The sequence below is a fragment of the Podarcis cretensis genome (genome assembly GCF_951804945.1).
Source record: "Podarcis cretensis genome assembly, chromosome: 1".
In the NCBI taxonomy this organism is placed as follows: domain Eukaryota; kingdom Metazoa; phylum Chordata; class Lepidosauria; order Squamata; family Lacertidae; genus Podarcis; species Podarcis cretensis.
This window is the reverse complement of record NC_137170.1, coordinates 18,104,395-18,124,274: the sequence shown is the minus strand read 5'-3', so window position 1 is coordinate 18,124,274 and position 19,880 is coordinate 18,104,395. Positions and strand designations below refer to the sequence as shown.

At 44.7% G+C, this 19,880-nt stretch overlaps 1 protein-coding gene across 2 annotated transcripts; it reads left to right on the top strand.

Annotated features, from left to right (window-relative positions):
* The first annotated feature begins 214 nt into the window (after window positions 1-214).
* On the top strand, window positions 215-15,945 carry YY1 (YY1 transcription factor). Of its 2 annotated transcripts, none has more exons than XM_079949059.1 (5): window positions 215-1,067; window positions 9,736-9,886; window positions 10,661-10,721; window positions 11,066-11,224; window positions 13,674-15,945. In XM_079949059.1, exons 1-5 carry the CDS (start codon window positions 329-331, stop codon window positions 13,854-13,856), a joined length of 1,293 nt encoding a protein of 430 aa, XP_079805185.1. In that variant the 5' UTR covers window positions 215-328; the 3' UTR covers window positions 13,857-15,945. The 2 variants fall into 2 exon arrangements, with proteins under 2 accessions (XP_079805185.1, XP_079805184.1); XM_079949058.1 differs by having other exon boundaries at window positions 216-1,067; window positions 9,724-9,886.
* The last annotated feature ends 3,935 nt before the right edge of the window (window positions 15,946-19,880 follow it).

Here is a 19,880-nt window from a genome sequence, read left to right as displayed (position 1 = left end):
GCCTCCCCCGGGCCTGGATGGCGGGCGAGGGAGGCTCGGGGCGCCTGTCTCTCGCAGCGGCGGAAGTCTCGCGAGGCGGCGCGGGCGGGATTTGGCGGCGGCGGCGGAGGCTGCTGCCTGCTTGCTTCCCACCCTCCTCCCTCCCTCCCAGCAAGGAGCTGGTGTTTGTGTGGAAGGGGGAGGAGGCGGCCGCGGAGGAGGAGGAGGAGGAGGAGAGGGAGAAGGAAGGCGAGCGAGAGGAGCCTGAGCCCCGCCGGCGTCGGGCGGACGAGCGGAGCCGAGGCCCGTCGCTAGGCTCGGGGCCGCCGCCGCCGCTGCGCCCGCCGCCATGGCCTCGGGAGACACCTTGTACATCGCCACGGACGGCTCGGAGATGCCGGCCGAGATCGTGGAGCTGCACGAGATCGAGGTGGAGACCATCCCGGTGGAGACCATCGAGACCACCGTGGTGGGCGGCGAGGAGGAGGAGGAGGAGGACGACGACGACGAGTGCTGCGAGGACTGCGGCCCTCACCACCCGCCCCACCGCCGGCACCACCACCACCACCATCACCACCACCCGCCCATGATCGCCCTGCAGCCGCTCGTCACCGACGGCGACCCCAGCGGAGGCGGCGTGGGCGCCGGGGGCGGCCAGCTCCACCTGCACCACCACCCGCACCACCAGGAGGTGATCCTGGTGCAGACCCGCGAGGAGGTGGTCGGCGGAGACGACTCGGACGGCTTGCGGGCAGACGACGGCTTCGAGGACCAGATCCTCATCCCCGTGCCGGCCCCGGCCGGAGAGGACGAGTACATCGAGCAGACTCTGGTCACCGTCGCGGCCGCGGGGAGCAAGGGCGGCTCGGGAGGGGGAGGCTCCTCTTCGGGCGGCGGCCGGGTGAAGAAAGGCGGCGGCGGCGGCGGCGGCAGCGGGAAGAAGAGCAGCAAGAAGAGTTACCTGGCCGGGGGAGGAGGCGGTGGTGGCGGCGCGGCCGAAGGGGGCGGCGGCGGCAGGAAATGGGAGCAGAAGCAGGTGCAGATCAAGACCCTGGAGGGGGAGTTCTCGGTCACCATGTGGGCCTCGGGTAAGTGGAGCGGCCGGGCGGGGCTCGGCACCTTACGCGGGGAGGCCCCCAGGGTCCGGGGAGCCCTTCTCCGGGCCCGGCGGGCACTTTCCCCCCGTTTTGTTTTGAAGGGAGGCCATGTTTGGATGTGTGTGATGGGCGCCGCCATGTTCATCTCGCCAGGGCAAGTATGGCGGCTTCCCCCGAAAAGATGGCGGGGTCTGCGCTTGCCTCTGCCTGATTGCCCGGCTCCCTCCGGCGGGGGGGAAAAGGGAAAGAAAGATGGCGGCGGCCCCGCCAAGATGGCGGCCGAGAGGAAGAGAGAGAGAGAGGAGGGGAGGCGAGGTGGCGCGCCTGCCTGCCTGTCCGCGCGCGCGCGCGCTCTCTTTCCTTCCCCTCCCCCCCCCACATCTCCTCTCGTTCTCTGAGTGACTCCTGGACTAGGCCGCAATGGCGTAGTTTCTGCAGTAGGGGGAGGGAGGAGGGAGGCGGGGCAGGCACGCGGCGGCGCGGGCCGAGCTCGGCGGCCCCTTCCCTCCCCTCTTCCAGCCTCTCTCCCTCCTCGAGCTGCCTCGTTCCCGTCCCCTCCTCGCCGTGTCGCCTCCTTCCTTTCATTCTCTACCCCGTGACAGACTCGGGGCGACCTTTAAACGTTCCCTTGCGCCCCCCCCCCTCAGCCTCCTCGCTGGGCTTTTCCCTTCGTCGTCTTTTCAACCCTCTTTCCTTCCCCCGCAAGAAAACGGATAAGCCGTTTCCTTCCCTTCTTGCGCCCCGCCTCATGTCCGTTTCCTTTCCCCAACCAGCCGCCTCGACTTCGTAGCGCTTGCCTGACTGGTTCCTCCTCATTTCTCTCCTTCCTCCCGGGATTTTGGCTAAGTCCCCCTCTCCTCCCCATAAAAAACTCCCGAATAAATTCCGACAAGAAGCGCGGCTTGCAGTTTTACTGCCAGTAAGCCCTAGTTGCCGCCTCCTTCCAACACCAGAACCGAGTCACTTTTACACGAAACACGTTTCCCAAACTGAGCCTGTTTTCACGGTGCTTAAAAGTCTCTTTAGCTGACATCTAGCGGGGTTTTTAATAACTTGAGGGGTCTGAGGGAGGCCTAAAATTAGGCGCCTGGATCACTGACATCTGCTCTGAAGGAAGGAGGTGGATCCTCTCTGACCCTGGAAGCTGGATCTCTGGCAGAAGACCAGCAGAGAGTGACTTTTGACTTAAGAGGTGCTGCCACCTCTTCTCATTACACAGCAGGTGTGTGAAATTGACACTGCCTGCCTCCAGATCCAGGAGATGTTGTTTCAAGGGAATTAACCTCCGCAGTAAACAGTGCTTGCGGTTCCTGCCAGTATATATGGGTTAATAGTAAAGGGTAGCAGCTGGAGGAAACTTCAGGGTTTTAGAGTTCTCAAATGCTTTTTTCAAGTTAAATAGAGTGTTAATGAATGGAGAACCTACTACCATTAATCCTTTATTTTTAAGTGTCCTAATCCATAGAATTGCAGAGTTGGAAGGGACTGTGAGGGTCATCTAGACCAGTGTTTCCCAACCTTTGGTCTCTAGCTGTTTTCGGACTACATTTCCCACCATCCCTGACCACTGGTACTGCTAGCTAGGGATGATGGGAGTTGTAGTCCAAAAGCAGCTGGAGACCCAAGGTTGGGAAACACTGATCTAGACCAACCCCCTGCATTGCAGGAATGTTTCACATAAGAGTCTCATGCTCTAATGAGTGAGCTATCCCAGGTTATACGCAAGTAGATCCCTTGAAGTATCGCCTATAGAAACATAAACATGGGTATGAATTTGGCTCCTGGTGTTTTACAATATATGCCTGCTTGGCTGATTAGAACACAGTTCATGCACATTTCAGTGTGTTAAGTGAAAGAAACATAAATATTTGCTGAATTAGCTTGAGTTTCTACCTTATTACTGCATTGATAATACATAGTTTTAGAAAGTCCTGGTGTTAAAAGGGCAACTTTGTATATTATTAATAATAGCAGCACAACATAATCCCCAGGACAGAGTAATTGTTTTAATCATTAATAAAATAAACACTGCCAGCCAGGAGCACAATCCAGAATCTATGACTATACAGTCTACATAACATTTGTGCTGTACTAATTTTGTACATGATATTTTTTCATTGAGTAAATATATCATTACATTGCTTAGAGACTAGTGACAGATGTGTTTGGTGTGCTCTCTGTAAATCAGTGGTGTCAAAACTTCTTTCAAAGAGGGCCAGATCTGATGAAGGGCTATGTTTGTTGAGTTTTCTTAGGATTGAAGTTGTTGAGGGTTTTTTAGGATTTTATCCCAGGAAATAAACTGCCACAGGGGCCGGATTAGGCCCCCAAAACAGACTTTGGGCATGCCCACTGTAAATCCAAACTACTAAACACAATCACTTAATTTAGAACTAAGGCTTGTAATTCTTAGGAAGCAACTCACATTAGATTATGTGGAACGTCATAGCTCAATCCTGTGTGCTGTCTAAAAACTATCCCAGAACAGATTTTATTCAGGGTTTTAAAATTTCCAGTCCCCTTCACTATTGGTTATCTTGTCCTCTGGTACTTCAGAGAAACTGAGCAAGTGGCATTCTGTGACAATCTAAAATGATATTTTCATAGCCATATCACTTTACTGACCATGCTGATAAATTTTCAAGTAATTGACTAATAAGTGGTTCACGGAATCTGATATGTTAAATGGATAATTTCTGCAGTGACATACCCATGCTTTCTTAGAAGCAAGTACTGCTGTTATAAATGGGGCTTACTTTCTAGTGCAGATTGTAGTCCTATATGCTTTGTGCTTATGTTAAGCAGCTTTATCAAATATTACATGATGCAGAAGCTATTGCCAGAGGTGCCGAAAGTCAAAGATTAATTAGCTGCATTGAGCTGTGAATTTTCAGGCATCTAGTAAGGTGTCTGAAGCTACTGATGTTGATGGCCTAAATGAACTCTGTTAGTTATGGGCTCAATTCTCTCTGTTTCTGAATCAAAATCAGTGCATTAATCCAGGCTTGTTTTGACCTTGTATAAATAATGCAATAGCCTTTTCTGCTGAAATGTAATATGTATATACACCCATTATTTTCTGTGGTGCTCTGAAGCCTTGATAGCTCTTGAAGTCCATCAGCCTGCTTATATAATTTAATTGAGTACCTGCCCTGTTTGATCACAGTATTGTGCTTTCTCCTTTTAGGCACTTTACAGACCACTAGTTCAAGGTGTGCTTAACAGAAGTAGCATAATTGAATTCTCCATATATGCCATACACTCTTAACAGTGGGATATATCTGAAATAATATAGTATGATGATTAAACACAAAAAGGCTCAGATCAAACTTTTAACAGTTTGTACAAAGTTAGAAGAATTTTTCATGCTATCTTTCAGCCACCTCTTTACCTAGTATTATATTGTCTTTGTGCTATTATTCTCCTCTTTTGTATTCTCCCAAGTTCTGAACAGGAGTGCTATGCATCCCTCAGTTTTGGGACTGGCTACCCAGAATATTCCTTTAGCCTTGTTTAAGGGAAATTTAATGCCCTCCTGCAGAAATAATTGTTGTAGGAAAGTTTAACACTTCTACCAGTTCTGAATTTGAATGTTATTGAATAGGGTAGGATTTGAGGAGGATGTGTTCAGTTACAGTACTATACATTAAATGGCACTCCCTTTTAGATGCTCAAATAGTTGAACTGGTTAAACTTCATAAACTTCTCAGATACCGTCGTCTGAAATCTTGAATGCATCTTTTTACATATCCTGTGTTTTATGATATGGAAACCAAGTTTTGGTAACCAGTGCAACTTGCTCCATAACTGCATTTATGCTGTGCCTTATCTGAACTTGTGACAGTGGAGGTCAAAAACAGTTCTTAGGCATTCTCTTCCCCCCTTTTCATGCACGTGGAAAGCCTAATAGTTTCTAGCATAATATCCTGAATTACTAAAAAAATTGTGTTAATAAACCAAATACCATGTACTTGCTCTCAAGTGACTTTTAATTTTGAAGTTTGGGGTTGAGTAGAGTTGCTTCTTAAGCAATTTAATAACTTGCAGCTTTCAAATTAAGGGAAGTCCTTCTGTTGTCCTTCTGGGTAATTAGTTACATTCCAGGGTCCCATTATAGCACAGTGCTATTACTCAAACCATTAAGAAATCCCTCTCAGTTAGTAAGCGGGAAACTATTGCATGGCTATTGCAGTGACCCTTGTCAGATAGCATCTTCTAAACTAGGGGTGGGTAGGTTGTGGCCCCGTATACTCTGTTGGACTCCATCTCCCATCATCCCTGACTATTGACCATGTTCTCGGGACTGATGGGAGCTAGAGTCCAACAACTTACGGGGGCCACAGGTTTCCCCAGTCCTATGTGCCATTCCTTTTTCACAAGCGTAGTACATCTATGCCACTCCAGAATGTTTCAATGCTCTTCTGAACTAGGCATTACTTCCACATAGAAATCTAGATGTCATTGAGAAGCATTTTAGCCTAGTTTCTCTCTCCCACCCCATTGCATAGTTTTCAGCAAACTGAAGCGATACAGGCGTATCTCATTAATAAGAATTCACTGCAGTAAGATCTAGGTCATAATGCCCAGAAGTAGAAATGTAAGTTTAGATCCTAGTTATTAGAAATTCAGCATGTATCTGCATAATAAGATGTCTTTAGCCACAACACCTGTGGCCACTGGCATCCTATCATGTTACGTTTAAGCCCCAAATATTCCACTGATGCCCTTGACTATGCTTCTGAAACTTGACTGCATCCATCAGTTCTACTGGATTTTTTCTGCTCTGTTATCTTTGGGTTGCTCAAGCCAGTTTGGGGTGTTGTTATGTACAGAAGATAAATGAACCAGATGTTCACCAGAACAGAGGCTATAATTCATTTGGTTTCCCAAATTTGGAAGTGGTCACTATGTGAACAGAATGCTGGACTGGATGGGTGTTTGGTCTGATCCAATAGTGTTCTTCTTAAATTCTTGCATTCCCCATGCTAGTGCCAGTAATCTGTTCTGCATGATAATATACACATATTATTGCTCAAACTGTGCATAGAGCTTGCTTCTGCTAGGTTAGATGATCTGTCAAGTTAGGGTCCTAGAACCATACACTGTGAAACCTAAGAACAAAGCAACAGCAGCTCTTTAATCTCCATTCTTTGAAGGTATAATCATCACCCTCAGATCCATTGAGGATTATTGAGGGTTCCTTTACCAGAGAGTATTCAACTCATCCAAGTCCAATAGTTCAGGATACTTGAAAACACTTAATATATATATTTCTTTTTTAAAAAAATTTCAGAATGTAAAATGATTTTCCCAGTTAACAGCAATGATTCATCCTAAGCACATAATTGGGGACATGAGCAAATAAGATTTATGGTGAAAGTTCAGAAGCACTGACATACATGCAGACCAGCATTATATCCGATCTCATTTCATCGTCTTCTTTACTGTGCACTGCAATCTTACTTGCTGCTGGTTACCTTTGCTTCTTTCTCCCATGGCTCCTTCTAGTTGTCTGTCATGTTACTTAAATCCTTATTCTTTAAACAGACTTACCATCTCTATTCATAAACTCAGATCCACCTTTCTAGAGCATTGATCACATTTGAATGCCAGAAGTGTAAAAAAAATAAAAAGTTATATAGGAATTCTTGAGATTTTGACACTATTCAGGAGGAAGGAATTCCTGAGAATCCTTCATTGAACTACTACTTGAAAATTATATTTAGAGCTAGTGGTGGCATTCACAAAGAACGAAAGAACTGTATAGGTCAGGGATCAGCAACCTTTTTCAGCTGTGGGCCAGTCCACCGTCCCTCAGACCATGTGGTGGGCTGGACTATGTTTTCTTTTGGGGGTGTGTGTGAAATGAACAAATTCTTATGCCCCACAAATAACCCAGAGATGCATTTTAAATAAAAGCACACATTCTACTCATGTAAAAACACGCTGATTCATGGACCGTCCGTGGGCCGGATTGAGAAGGCGATTGGGCTGTATCTGGCCCCCGGGCCTTAGTTTGGTGTTTCACTAGGAAGAATTTTCAAGGGTGAGCTATTCTTGATACCTCTCCTTGTTAGTTTATGTGGAAACTAAAATAATGGGATCAATTCATGAATTTCCCCCTTTGCAGCAGACATTTGACAAATTAGCATATGGCTTATTCATTTCTTACATGCAAATATTATTTTTGGATAGTGTTAGGGGTAGAGCTATTCACTATTCTTTCTTACAGGGAGTTTAAACTAGCTAATATCTTCTTCAGTGGAGGCAGTAAGTAATTCTTGCATAGATCTGCCCTCCCACTTGCAAGGTCATTGAAATTAGCGTCCTACAGTGGTGCCCCGCAAGACGAACGCCTTGCAAGACGGAAAACCCGCTAGACGAAAGGGTTTTCCGTTTTGGAGGCGCTTCGCAAAACGAATTTCCCTATGGGCTTGCTTCGCAAGACAAAAATGTCTTGCGAGTTCCTGCAGGGTTTTTCCCCTCCCCCCCTTTTCCTAAGCCCTAAGCCGCTTATCAGCTGATCCGCTAAAAGCCGCTAAACCGCTAATAGCGCTAATCCGCTAAGCTGTCAATGGGCTTGCTTCGCAAGACGAAAAAAACACTATACGAAGAGCCTCACGGAACGGATTAATTTCGTCTTGCGAGGCACCACTGTATATCCTCTGCGTGGAGAGAGTTCCTATGTAGTTTCTGGTCCTTCCCATCTTGGTGCATGGGTCTTTTCATTGCATTCCCCACCACCCACCCCTCTACCTAGCCAGGGTGGGTCATGAGGTGGGCTTTTGGCTGAATATGTGTTTTAAGTTTAAAGGAGGAGGCATTCAACACCATATCCATTCCGTGCACAGTTTCTGAGAGCCCTAGGAGAGGAAGAGGTTGCTCCTCTAGGAGAGCAATTGCTATTGGTAGTGATGGAGGTGAGCACCCAGGTGGCCCGACCACCCTGTCAGGGTGGCTCTGCTAGGTTGGTGCTAAGCCTCATAGGCAGGAAGGACAGATCAAAATGGGTGTAAGCCAGCGGATCTTTAGGCTACCCCACCCTCTGATTCTGGATAGTGGATCTGTCCACCTGGGGCTACAGAAGTGGATTAGCTAGTGCTTAGTACAGGAGCTGCCATGCCACCTTCTGAGGGGAGGGTTCAAAAGGTGGAATAGGATCTACCACCCGCTGCACCATTTGAAAAGTTTGCAGTGCTTATCTAGGGCCCTTGTCTGGTCTTTGATAGCTGCAATAGCAGAAGGGACAGAGGCGTTGCTGGGCAGCTTTAACTAGCAGGCTTTCCTTCTCCCCAGACACCTTTGCAAGCCTTTGCCCATGTCAACAGACATCAGGACCGAAAGCCTGGTGCACACATTGACAAGATGTGAAGGCTTTTTGCCAGATTCTGATGCTTCCCCTGAAGAAGTGGGTGTCTACAGCAGCCACAGCACAAATTAGTTTCGAGATACAGATGATCTGCCCAGCATTCAAGAGCAGGCACAAATATGTACTTGTTTGGACAGACCATGTTATTTCAAAGACTCACAATAGCAGGCAGGGATCACAAGACCTTGTTCCCTGCTGCAGGATGCACTGTACCTGCCATGCAATCTCCATCATCAATCCTCCTGGCTCATTCAGTTCTCATTCATTTCCAAACCTGCACAGCAATTCTGGGATCCTTGGAGATGCTTGGAACTTCTTGTTGGTTCTCAGCTGCTCTTTGGCAAATGGAGCTGTCAAGGAAGTAGGACAGCAGAGAGGACAAAAAGGAGGCATTCTGGGTTGGGGGTGGCTACTGTGGATCTTTAGGATCCTCCCAATCCCCCATCGCACCCTCTCACTGGAAGCAGTGGGAAGGAAAGGGTTTTAAAAGGACAAGCAGCCATTAAAGGCAAAATGGGGGGGGGGGAGAATCACTTGCCCCTTTCTGTCCTGCCTGTAGGACAAAGGGGCTTCCTCCACCACAGTCTCTCTCTCTCCCTTTGCCCTTAGGATTGCTTTGTTTGTGCTGTGCTTTTGGTAGTTTAAAAAAGGAAGAAAATGAATTGATAATGAAATATAGAAACTGTCGAACACCTTATAACAAGCTATGGCAACAGATTTTGATTACCCAGAATGTTCAGTTAGCATATGTGCCCTGCCTGCTGTTCATATCTTTGTTGGGTTGTGGATTATTTTTCTAGCAAGGAATTGGCAGTTGAAGAATTCAGTTCTTTAGAATTAAAAATTCCGAATTCCTCTTTATTTAAGAGGGAATTATTATTAAAAGAAAATGGGAGTTAATTGCCACCTTATTGATCATGCTGTTGTTAAATTAAGCTGAAATTGGCAGAGTTGCCAGTGTATATATTTATAGTTACAACTCATCATACATTGAATTTAGGATTGTATTCATTTGAAATAGGAAATAATTGCATGTTCTATAAAGCTAGTGCTTAGTACTGGGGCGGAGGGCAGAGGGTTCCGTAAAGTACAGATTTGTAAGCAAATGACCATTTGCTAATGCATTTTATTATCTTTTTGACCCTGCATATGGAAGTAGCTTGAGGGATGTTTGCTAGCGCTAAGGGTGGAGGAGGTTGTGCTAAGGTACAAGCCTAGCCAACGGTGGTGTCCTTCGAGGATGTTAAATCAAAATTCAGTTTGCTCTAATCATTTCAGATGACAAAAAAGACATTGACCATGAGACTGTGGTGGAAGAGCAGATCATTGGTGAGAACTCCCCTCCAGACTACTCTGAATACATGACAGGAAAGAAGCTACCACCTGGAGGAATACCTGGCATCGATCTTTCCGACCCTAAACAGCTGGCTGAATTTGCAAGGTAAGTGGTAAGAGAATTGTTTTTCTAGTAAAAACATTATTCCATTGTTCTCATTCATAATTATCAGATACTGAGAAATGATCTTTCTGGCATAAGAGTTAAGTCACTGAGATAGGAATTGTGAGTGTGAGGATGCCCTTTATTGTGTAGTTTAAGGCCTGCCAGTTCATGCCACAGTGAGAGCAGGTCACGCTGGTGGGTTACCCCCTCAGGATCTTGATCTTACAGGCATTTCCTTTAGTCACCCTTGACTAGCTTCCATCACTCTGTGGTTTTTCTTCCTCACCATAGAGACTCTCGTAATTGCTGTGAAATTTCTTCAGAGTTCTCTCTCTGATTAGGTCATTCTGGAATAAATTCTCTGGCTTGCCTGCCATATTCCTCAAGTTTCCATATTCCTGTTTCAGAGTCCATTCTCTATTCCATCTTGCCTCCAGCCTTCCCCCTCTGGGCTCCATATCCTTAAATGTGCAGAGATAGGACCAGTCCCAGCACCTCTTCTCACTTCCTAACCCTGTTCCTTTGAAGTTTTATTCCCAGCCAAAATAACAGCTTCCCCTCCCTCACAGAAGTTGAACTGTAAACTGTTTAGTTTCCTGGACAGTGGACTATTTCATGCCATCACACCAGCTCAGCCAGTCAGTTTGAGACTTTGCCATCACAACTGCAATACGATACAGTTGGTTTATGTCAGAAGATTACTTTGTTAATACAAAGCAAATAAGAATATATTTCCTTTTCACTGATCAATGCTGTTGTGCTTTTCTTTGCAAGAATGAAGCCAAGAAAAATCAAAGAAGATGATGCTCCAAGAACGATAGCCTGTCCTCATAAAGTGAGTAAAATATTATGATTGCTGATAGCCTGATAGTCAACAAAACGCTTTTTAACTTCAGAGTTCATGCTTATAAAGACTGCTTCTCTGTTCCTTTTAAAAATTAAAGTATGAGGAAAGTTGCATACATTTTGTATTGTATTAAAGTTTTGTTTCTGCTGATGGGAAGTAGAAGGGCCATGGCAACTAGGAAAAAGGGAAAGCAGCTCATGTATTTAAAAAATAAAAAAACTGAAAATGACTTGGAAAAAAATGTGAAGAGGCTGAATGTGTTTTAGTAGAGCACCAGGAAATCCTAGTTGTAATACAGTCCACTGATGGGCCTTCTTTGTATTCTCTCGAAGGGCTGCACAAAGATGTTCAGGGACAACTCTGCCATGCGGAAGCATCTGCACACTCATGGGCCTCGAGTACACGTCTGTGCGGAATGCGGCAAGGCCTTTGTGGAGAGCTCAAAACTAAAGCGGCACCAGCTAGTTCATACTGGAGAGAAGCCCTTTCAGGTAACTTTTTTTTTCAAAATACTTTTGGTAGACATTTATGCTGCATGTAGAGATCATTCTGAGGCTCAAAAAACCCGAAGGTACCTGTTCTCAGATAAAATTAGGTAACACCAGTCAAAGGGCTGGAAATAATCTAAATGTGTGGACAGAGAATAATTCAAGCAACTGCCCAACAGGCATTTCACACTAAATCTTTTCCTATCCTGTCTTGTTGGGTCATTCATGATGCTATCTTTCCATAGTTACCAGGAGGTTTGAGATCAGGTCTTATAACAAGCAGCAGACTTAATAGCTGCTAGGCTAGCAAAATGTAATTACATTCACACCCCCCCCCCAAAGCATTTCATTTGCTGGCTGCACACTTCATCATTGTCAGAGACTTAATTATTGGAGCACTTGCAAGCTGTTGATGTAGATGGAGTGCAATATATTGAGAACTGTTTCTCCCTTTCCTGACATGCTGCATTTTCCCACTACAGGCCAGGCCTCAGAGGTTATATAGGTGTGGGATGTCTTTCACTGATAAGTCATACTGTCTAGTTTGCCAGCTCAAGATGTACAAACTGGACAACATCATAAACAAATTGTATGTGTGTTTTTTCTCCTTGAGGTTTTTAGAATGTGCTTGTATGCAAACTTTTGTAATAGGAGCAATCAACAGAAATCTAGACAGTGGAGAAATTCTGTTCCTGTTGTGAAAGCTGGCGCTCTTTACCTCTCAGTAGTAGTAGTTTGCCATGGCTGTTAATTCACCGTCCTTTATATAAAGCAATCAAGAATTGACTTTTGCCATGTTGTTGAAGACATGCCTCTTCATCAAATGTTCCTCAGCCTTTCGTTGGCAAAAATCGTGCAAGAGGGCTATGAATGAAGCCGTGCATAGAAACAAGTGCATAGAAACAAGATAGTGAATGCCAACTTTGATTTCAGTGGCTAAAGTGATCATTGTCTTTATCCTCCAGAGACGTACTTTGCTTGTTATGGCTGCTGAACTGTTCAGATAACACAGGCATTGCACCATAGCATTTATAGGAAGGAATGGGTGAATTCTTCATGTCCATGGGATTCCTAGGTTCTTGGCTGGGAAACCTGCCATTTGCAGTAATTTTTTTAATGTAACGCCGTGGTTAATTGGTGTACATTTATAATGTATTTTCCTGGGGAAATGTGGATTAAAGAGGAAAGGTGGTGCTTGAAGGATACCAAGAACTGCTTATAGGCCTATGTAATGTTACCTAGACCAGTGTTTCCCAACCTTGTGCCTCCAGCTGTTTTTGGACTACAATTCTCATCATCCCTTGCCACTGGTCTTGCTAGTCAGGGATGATGGGAGTTGTAGTTCAAAAACAGCTGGAGGTACAAGGTTGGGAAACACTGACCTAGACTACTACTTAACTGCTTTAGAAATGTAAAGCTTTTTCTTGAGATATCTTACTGCTAGTAAATTCATGTCAGGAGGTATAGAATCATACTTAGTATGATTGTATACATTGTAGAGTTGGAAGGGATCCTGAGGGTCATTTAGTCCTAGCTCCTTCAACCATTCCTCATAAGGCTTGGCTTCTAGACCCTTGATCATCTTAGTTGCCCTCCTCTGCACATGTTCCAGCTTGTCAACATCCTTCTTAAATTGTGTTGCTCAGAATTGGACACAGTACTCCAGGTGTGGACTAGCCAAGGCAGAATAGAGCAGTACTATTACTTCCCTTGATCTGGATACTACACTTCGGTTGATGCAGCCTAGAATAGCATTAGCTTTTTTTGCTGCTGCATCACACAGTTGACTCATGTTAAGCTTGTCTACTAATAGTCCTAGATCTTTTTCACAGGTACTCCAGGCAAGCCAGGTGTCCACCATCCTATATCTGTACAGTTGGTTCTTCCTGCCTAAGTGTAAAACCTTACCTATGTCCCTATTGAAATTCACTGTTAGTTTCGGCTCAGTTTTCCAATCTGTTAAAGGTCTGATTGAATCACTGTTCTGTCTTCAGTGGCATTGGCTACCCCTCCCAGTTTGGTGGCATCTGCAGATTTGATGAGCATCCCCTCAATTCCTTCACCCAAGTCATTTATAAAGAGGTTGGAACAACAGTGGCCCAGGACATAACCCTGTGGCGTCCCACTTGTTACGTTTTTCCAGGGTGACGGGAAACTATTAGTGATCACTCTTTCTATTCAGTCAGTCAACCAGCAACAAATATGGTCCTGTGTATGGAAGTCCATGGGTTTGAGTTTCAGCTTTATTCTGAATATTGTATGTTTGTATTGCATTTTTAAAATGATTGCCCGCTGCCTTGTGACTACTATGAGAGACTGTATAGAAATGGTGACTAGAAAGTGCCAGCGTGCCATGAGCAAACTAATAATAGTTTCATGTTCACAGTATTTGAGGCAAAAATATTAGTCTTACTGAGACATGCTCCTAATGCCCTGTGTTTTCATTCAACAGTGCACGTTTGAAGGTTGTGGCAAACGCTTTTCACTGGACTTCAATTTGCGCACACATGTGCGAATTCATACTGGAGACAGGCCCTATGTGTGCCCTTTTGATGGCTGTAATAAGAAGTTCGCTCAGTCAACTAACCTGAAATCTCACATCTTAACACATGCTAAGGCCAAAAACAACCAGTGAAACTCTGCAAGAAGAAAGCTCTTGGACTCAAAGCATCTTAATTTACAGGAGAATGGTTGAAAATGAATAAGCCTCCCCTTTGTATATTGTTTCTAGGAAAGAATTTAAAAAAACAAACAAAAAAAGAACCCTACACGCCTAAAGGACTTGTTTTTGATAAAGTGGCAAAATAAACTTTAAGGGTGCATTGCTGCAATGCTCGATTTTGCTCTATAATTTGGGTTTCGAGAGTACGGTGTTTTTGTAAAGCGTGGCCCCACCTGGAGGAGGCAAGACAGTTCATGGACTTGCATCAAAGACAGTTCTTTCTACAACAGTGCTAAAATTGGACTTTTCACATTGTTATAAATATGAAGCTCACCTGTTGCTTACAATTTTTTAATTTTGTATTTTCCAAGTGTGCATATTGTACACTTTTTGGGGATATGCTTAGTAATGCTATGTGTGATTTTTTCTGGAGGTTGATAACTTTGCTTGCAGTAGATTTTCTTTAAAAGAATGGGCAGTTACATGCATACTTCAAAAGTATTTTCCTGTAAAGAGAAAAAAAAGTTATATAGGTTTTGTTTGCTATCTTAATTTTTTTGGTTGTATTCTTTGATGTTAACACATTTTGTATAATTGTATCGTATAGCTGTAATGAAATCATGTAGTAACAAATATTAGATGTGATTTAATAGTGTTAATCAACTTAAACCCATTTTAGTCACTTTTTTGGGAAAAATACTGCCAGATGCTGATGTTCCGTGTACTTTCTCTTTGCCTGTTCAGTTAAGGAAAGTGGTGCTCAGTTGTAGAATGTATTGTACAGGCACTGACCTTTTAACAACACCTGATATGTACATCCCGTGTAATAGAGTGGGCAAAAAAATAAAACAGTGGTCCTGAAGAAAGAATATGGCAGAAAACAATCTGTAAGCACAGCCTATTTTTCTTCTGTTGTCCAGGACAAATTATAGTTCTTTAACGTCCCAGAAATTGGATGCTAAATAAAACTCAAGTTACATTAACTACCCCCCTCCCCTGCATTCAATTAGATTTTTAATGTAAGCGGTGTATCTTCATCATAGCACTAAACCCCCAACCTGAATAACACTAAGCTGTTGTGGAGATTTTAATCTCTCTGGATCATATGGAGCCTCCCATTGGGCGCTGCAGCTTTGACAGTGAAGTTTAGCTTTTGGGTTTTTTTATATTCAGCAAGTGGTGGAGCAGGACAACCTATAGACCTCTGCTGCCTTGGTCTGATAAGGTAAGGTGATGACAGCTGCACCCATTAGTGGGGTGAGTCGTGCATGTGAATTGAAACACCAGAATGCTGAAGTAACCTGTCCTTGGCCGGGGGAGATGGTTCTTACCTTTGAGAATCTATAGAACAGTATAGTGCAGGTTGCATATGTTTTGTTGAACAGAGCTGTGTTGTATAGTTGTTGTCATTTTTCCTTCTTGGTGTCCAATAGCTGCCCTAAGTACCAAAACAGCAACAAGCTTAACTCTGATTCTGAGCCGAGAAAAGGGTGGCTTCTGCATCAGTGATGTGAATTTAAATGATACAACCTATTTTGTTTGACTCTGTAATGCGTTACTGTTGTACAATAATTCTGCATAACCTAATCAAGGGACAATGGCAAGAAGCTGTGCAGGGCACCCAAGCCCCACCCCTGATCAATGGAAATTTTAGTAGCTTTTGAGGGCACTCCCCATGCTCACAAGAATATGACGGGATTCATCCTGCACAAGGACTTCTCCTGGCACAGCAGAATCCTCCCCCCCCCGGCACGCTGCATGTTGGCTAAGGGCGTCGGGACACTCTTCAGAGCCTTGTATGTTCAGGAGGGGGGCAGGCCAAGCCATCCGCTTAGCTCTACATTGAATTCCTCTACTTTCAACCTTAAGGGCTAGGAACTGAGGGCTAGAAATGAGTTTCTTGGCAAGCTGAAATCTGAACCCTGTACCGTGTGCTGCAACTTCTGTTTTACACTTCTGCAGAATTGTAGCAGCTTGTATAACCGCTTAAGAGATTTTTAAAATATTAAGCGGTTTATAAATGCTTTTAAATAAACACAACCCTGGTTGTACAGAAACGTCATTGCTGCAATGAATCTGCAATTATTAACGAAGATCTAGCTTGCAACAGGACAGAGAATGGGTATATTGCTGCTAGTGTGCCCCCAGTGTCTGATTTTATATTCGAACTGGATGGGAAGTGGGAATACAATTTTCATGTGTCAGCGATGCAACTTCAAAATGTAAATTTCCTGGGCTTAAGTTCTTAATACGGGGAATGGGAACTAAGGTACCTGCTCAAGACTGAAGGTTTCCCATCTTGAAGCATCACTTCTGCAATAGTTTTGCTAAGGAATGGGATCTTGTGTTTCTGGAGAAACTTGCCCACCAATTAAATGCATCTTGGGGCCATCTCAAGCCAAGCCTTAGTTTTGTTTCTGTCTTGGTATCATCTGTCTTAACTCTGCTTACACTAACGTAAGCCAGCATTAGTAGACAAGTGTTTCCGTTTATGGACTCAACCTAAAAAAATCCTTTTCTCTTTTACACTTTGCTGTGTAGCACTTGCAATTGTGTATGCCTCCGTAGAACCATATTTATGCCTAGCATAACATCTGGTTCTCTGTAAACAATGACAAATTCATGTACTACTTTCTGTACTGCATAGTTAACTGTACATGGTAACACCATCTTATGTGTGAAAAGCGGCTTCTAAACTTGCTAAAGCTGATTAAATTTCAGTTTATTTTTTAAAAGGGAAGCAAGAGGAAGATGAAGGCTAGTGTTCCTTTCTCACCGTCTTGGTGTGCTGGTGTTTTTGAAGAGTTGTGAAGATGAGTGCTCTTGTTGCAGATCTCTCCTAGAACTTAAGAGCGGGAGATGTTGATAGCTGTCCGCGCAGATGGGGAGCTGGTGGGAGTTTGGCATCCCAACAATCTGCACAGCCACAGGTTTAGCCACCCCTGTGTGAGAGAATTAAGGATGCTACTTCATCATGGGACATGCCCCTTGCAGGATGCATCTGAAGAATACATGCAGGTCCCACTTTCTGAACACAATGCGTTCCCAGGAAATTATTTGTTAGGCAAGCGTTTGCATATAACGAGCTGATGATTTCCATTGTTTCCTGTGAACAAATCACAGATTAGGAATGTTCACAATCTGCCTCCCTCCCTGAAATGGCTGCCGCTGACCAGCAAAACAGAAATAAGTAAGGAAGTGGGCAAACTCTGGTTGTTTGGATATCTGAATCAGCTGTCTGTGTAGCAAGGTTTGGGTATGATTCTTGGTGTTCAGCTAGCAGATTTTGGATAACTAGTGTTCTGATAGCGGCCCCTGCATGTATATTTAATTCCTAAAAAAGAATTTAGCTTCTGAATTCCAGCTTGGGCAATGTCCACTTGCATAAGTGGTACTTCCTCTCATCCTCCATGTGCCCTCTTGTCCTTGAGACAAGTTAAAGCCTTAGAAGCTTCTCCCAAACTTGGTTCTCGAGTTGTTTGGGACTACAATTCCTATCATCCCTGACCACTAGTCCTAGCTAGGGATGATGGGAGTTGTAGTCCAGAGACAACTGGAGAACCAAGTTTGGGAGACGCTTCTAAGGCTTTAACTTCACCTTTAGAAATACCAAGCACCTTTTGCTGCATGTCTGAATCCTCATTTAAAAAAATACTGCCCAAGTGTAGCTGCAGAGTGTGCTGAACCTGAATAGGTATTTCAGTGGTGGGGAACCAGTAGATTCCCTGTGCTGGACTCTCAACTTCCATCAGCCCCACCAATATACCAAATTATGAGAGACTGGTAGGAGTTTTAGTCCTGCAACGTCTGGAGAACCTCAAGTTCCCCACCTTTGATGTAGCGTAACCCTGAGGCTGAAATGGCACCCTTTGGAGTTCAGCAGCTTCGCTCCTTCCTTCCCAGGACGTTGCCTTATTCTCTGGTTGCTGTTCATTTATTTAAAAAAATACTACCATCTCCATAGGGTTTATAGGATAGCCTAACTATCAGTGTTGCTGGAGGAGACTCTTGAGAGTCCCATGGACTGCAAGAAGATCAAACCTATCCATTCTTAAGGAAATCAGCCCCGAGTGCTCACTGGAAGGACAGATCCAGAAGCTGAGGCTCCAATACTTTGGCCACGAGAAGGAAAGACTCCCTGGAAAAGACCCTGATGTTGAGAAAGATTGATGGTTGGACAGTGTTCTCGAAGCTACGAACATGCTCTGGTCCATGGGGTCACGAAGAGTCAGACACAACTAAATGACTAAACAACAACAACTATTAGTGTTATCAAAGAACCTGAATATTTGTCAGCAAACTAAACAGTCCTGCTATTGCTACTAGCACATGCATAGGCAAACTTGGCCCCCCAGATGTTCTGGGACTACAACTCCCATCATCCTTGGCTAACAGGACCAGTGGTCAGGGATGATGGGAGTTGTAGTCCCGAAACATCTGGAGGGCCGAGTTTGCCTATGCCTGTACTAGCATCTCACTTTTGGTATATATGACTGAACCTGACAGTCAGTGAGCTGGATGAGTTGTAGCAGCAAGTAGGCATTTTACTTGTGCTGTAGGAACAGGAATGGAATCTGCTAATCACAGTTGCTGGGTCCCCATTACCACCGTTCATTGAGGACAATGCTAAGTTGCTCAGTTGGTGCCATTTTAGACATTGGAGGCAGGTCCCTATCGTAACTGCTGTTCCCTTTGCAAGGTGGAACGGTCAAGCCCTCTTCCAGCATCGAGAGCAGGGTGGTTGGGATGAGTGTACTGGTTCCATCCCAAAGTTACCATTCTGGTTGCCTTCCACATTCTGAAGGAAGGAGCCCCAACAAGTACAGAAAGCTCTCTACAGATTTCCTTTGGAACCCTGGAAAATCAAGGATGCAAAAGACAGGAAGCCTCCATGATCATAGGATGCTCCCTACAGATGATCACTTTTTGTGTGGGAATAAGACGCAGGTGGTGCTGTTGGTTGAACTACAGAGCCTAGGGCTTGCCGATCAGAAGGTCGGCGGTTTGAATCCCCGTGACGGGGTGAGCTCCCGTTGCTTTGTCCCTGCTCCTGCCAACCTAGCAGTTCGAAAGCATGTCAAAATGCAAGTCGATAAATAGGCACCGCTCCGGCGGGAAGGTAAACGGCGTTTCCGTGCGCTGCTCTGGTTCACCAGAAGCGGCTTAGTCATGCTGGCCACATGACCCAGAAGTTGTATGCCGGCTCCCTCGGCCAATAAAGCGAGATGAGCACCGCAACCCCAGACTGGACCTAATGGTCAGGGGTCCCTTTACCTTTAAGAGCACATTTATCCCCCATGACTCCTTGCATGGTTACTGAAATTGTGGGCAGGAGATTATCCCTGAAAGCTAGCATTGTAAATCAGTTCTACATTACTGAAACAGCAGCTGCATTTGCCACAGTGACCAGAAAATTGCAAGTATGCTTTATGATTAATTTTGATATCTGAGTTGAATTTTATATATGGTAAGTTCTGTGGCTATGGATCTCGAATGGTTTTAAATGCACATTTTGTAAATGTGATGTAAACGGGTGTGGGGTTTGCAAAGGACTTTGCTTATTGCAACACAGTATTTCTTCATCACTCCATTCACTTGGGTCGTAAACTTGCATGAATGGATGGAGAGTTTGAGGCATGGAAGGGACACGCAACTCTCCTTCCATTTCTGGAATTGCAAAAAATAAGAACCAAGGGAACAAAACTACAGCAGCTTCCAACAGGTAACCTCCTGCCTTTGAAAATAATAGCACTTCCCTATGAGAAAAGCACCACAATCGCTTCTTTCAAGTACTTACTGTTTCAACCAACTCCCAATTCTGATTTGCTTTGCGCAGGTTCCGAAGACCTTTTATCAGCAAGAAATGTCTTGCAACCTGTGACTGGTTTGCAAAAATAGGGAGCTCTGCAAGAACAATCAACAGATCTGTTGCCTGCATTGCAGTGAGGTTGTCCCATAAAACATACAATCATTAGGTGATTGTCTTGCATTATTACG

Excerpts from the sequence above, each read along its gene's own strand:
- YY1 (XM_079949058.1), top strand. The coding sequence starts at position 329 with ATGGCCTCGGGAGACACCTTGTACATCGCCACGGACGGCTCGGAGATG. Across the intron at positions 9,887-10,660 it reads CAGCTGGCTGAATTTGCAAG|AATGAAGCCAAGAAAAATCA; the intron begins GTAAGTGGTAAG and ends TTTCTTTGCAAG. Across the intron at positions 10,722-11,065 it reads CGATAGCCTGTCCTCATAAA|GGCTGCACAAAGATGTTCAG; the intron begins GTGAGTAAAATA and ends ATTCTCTCGAAG.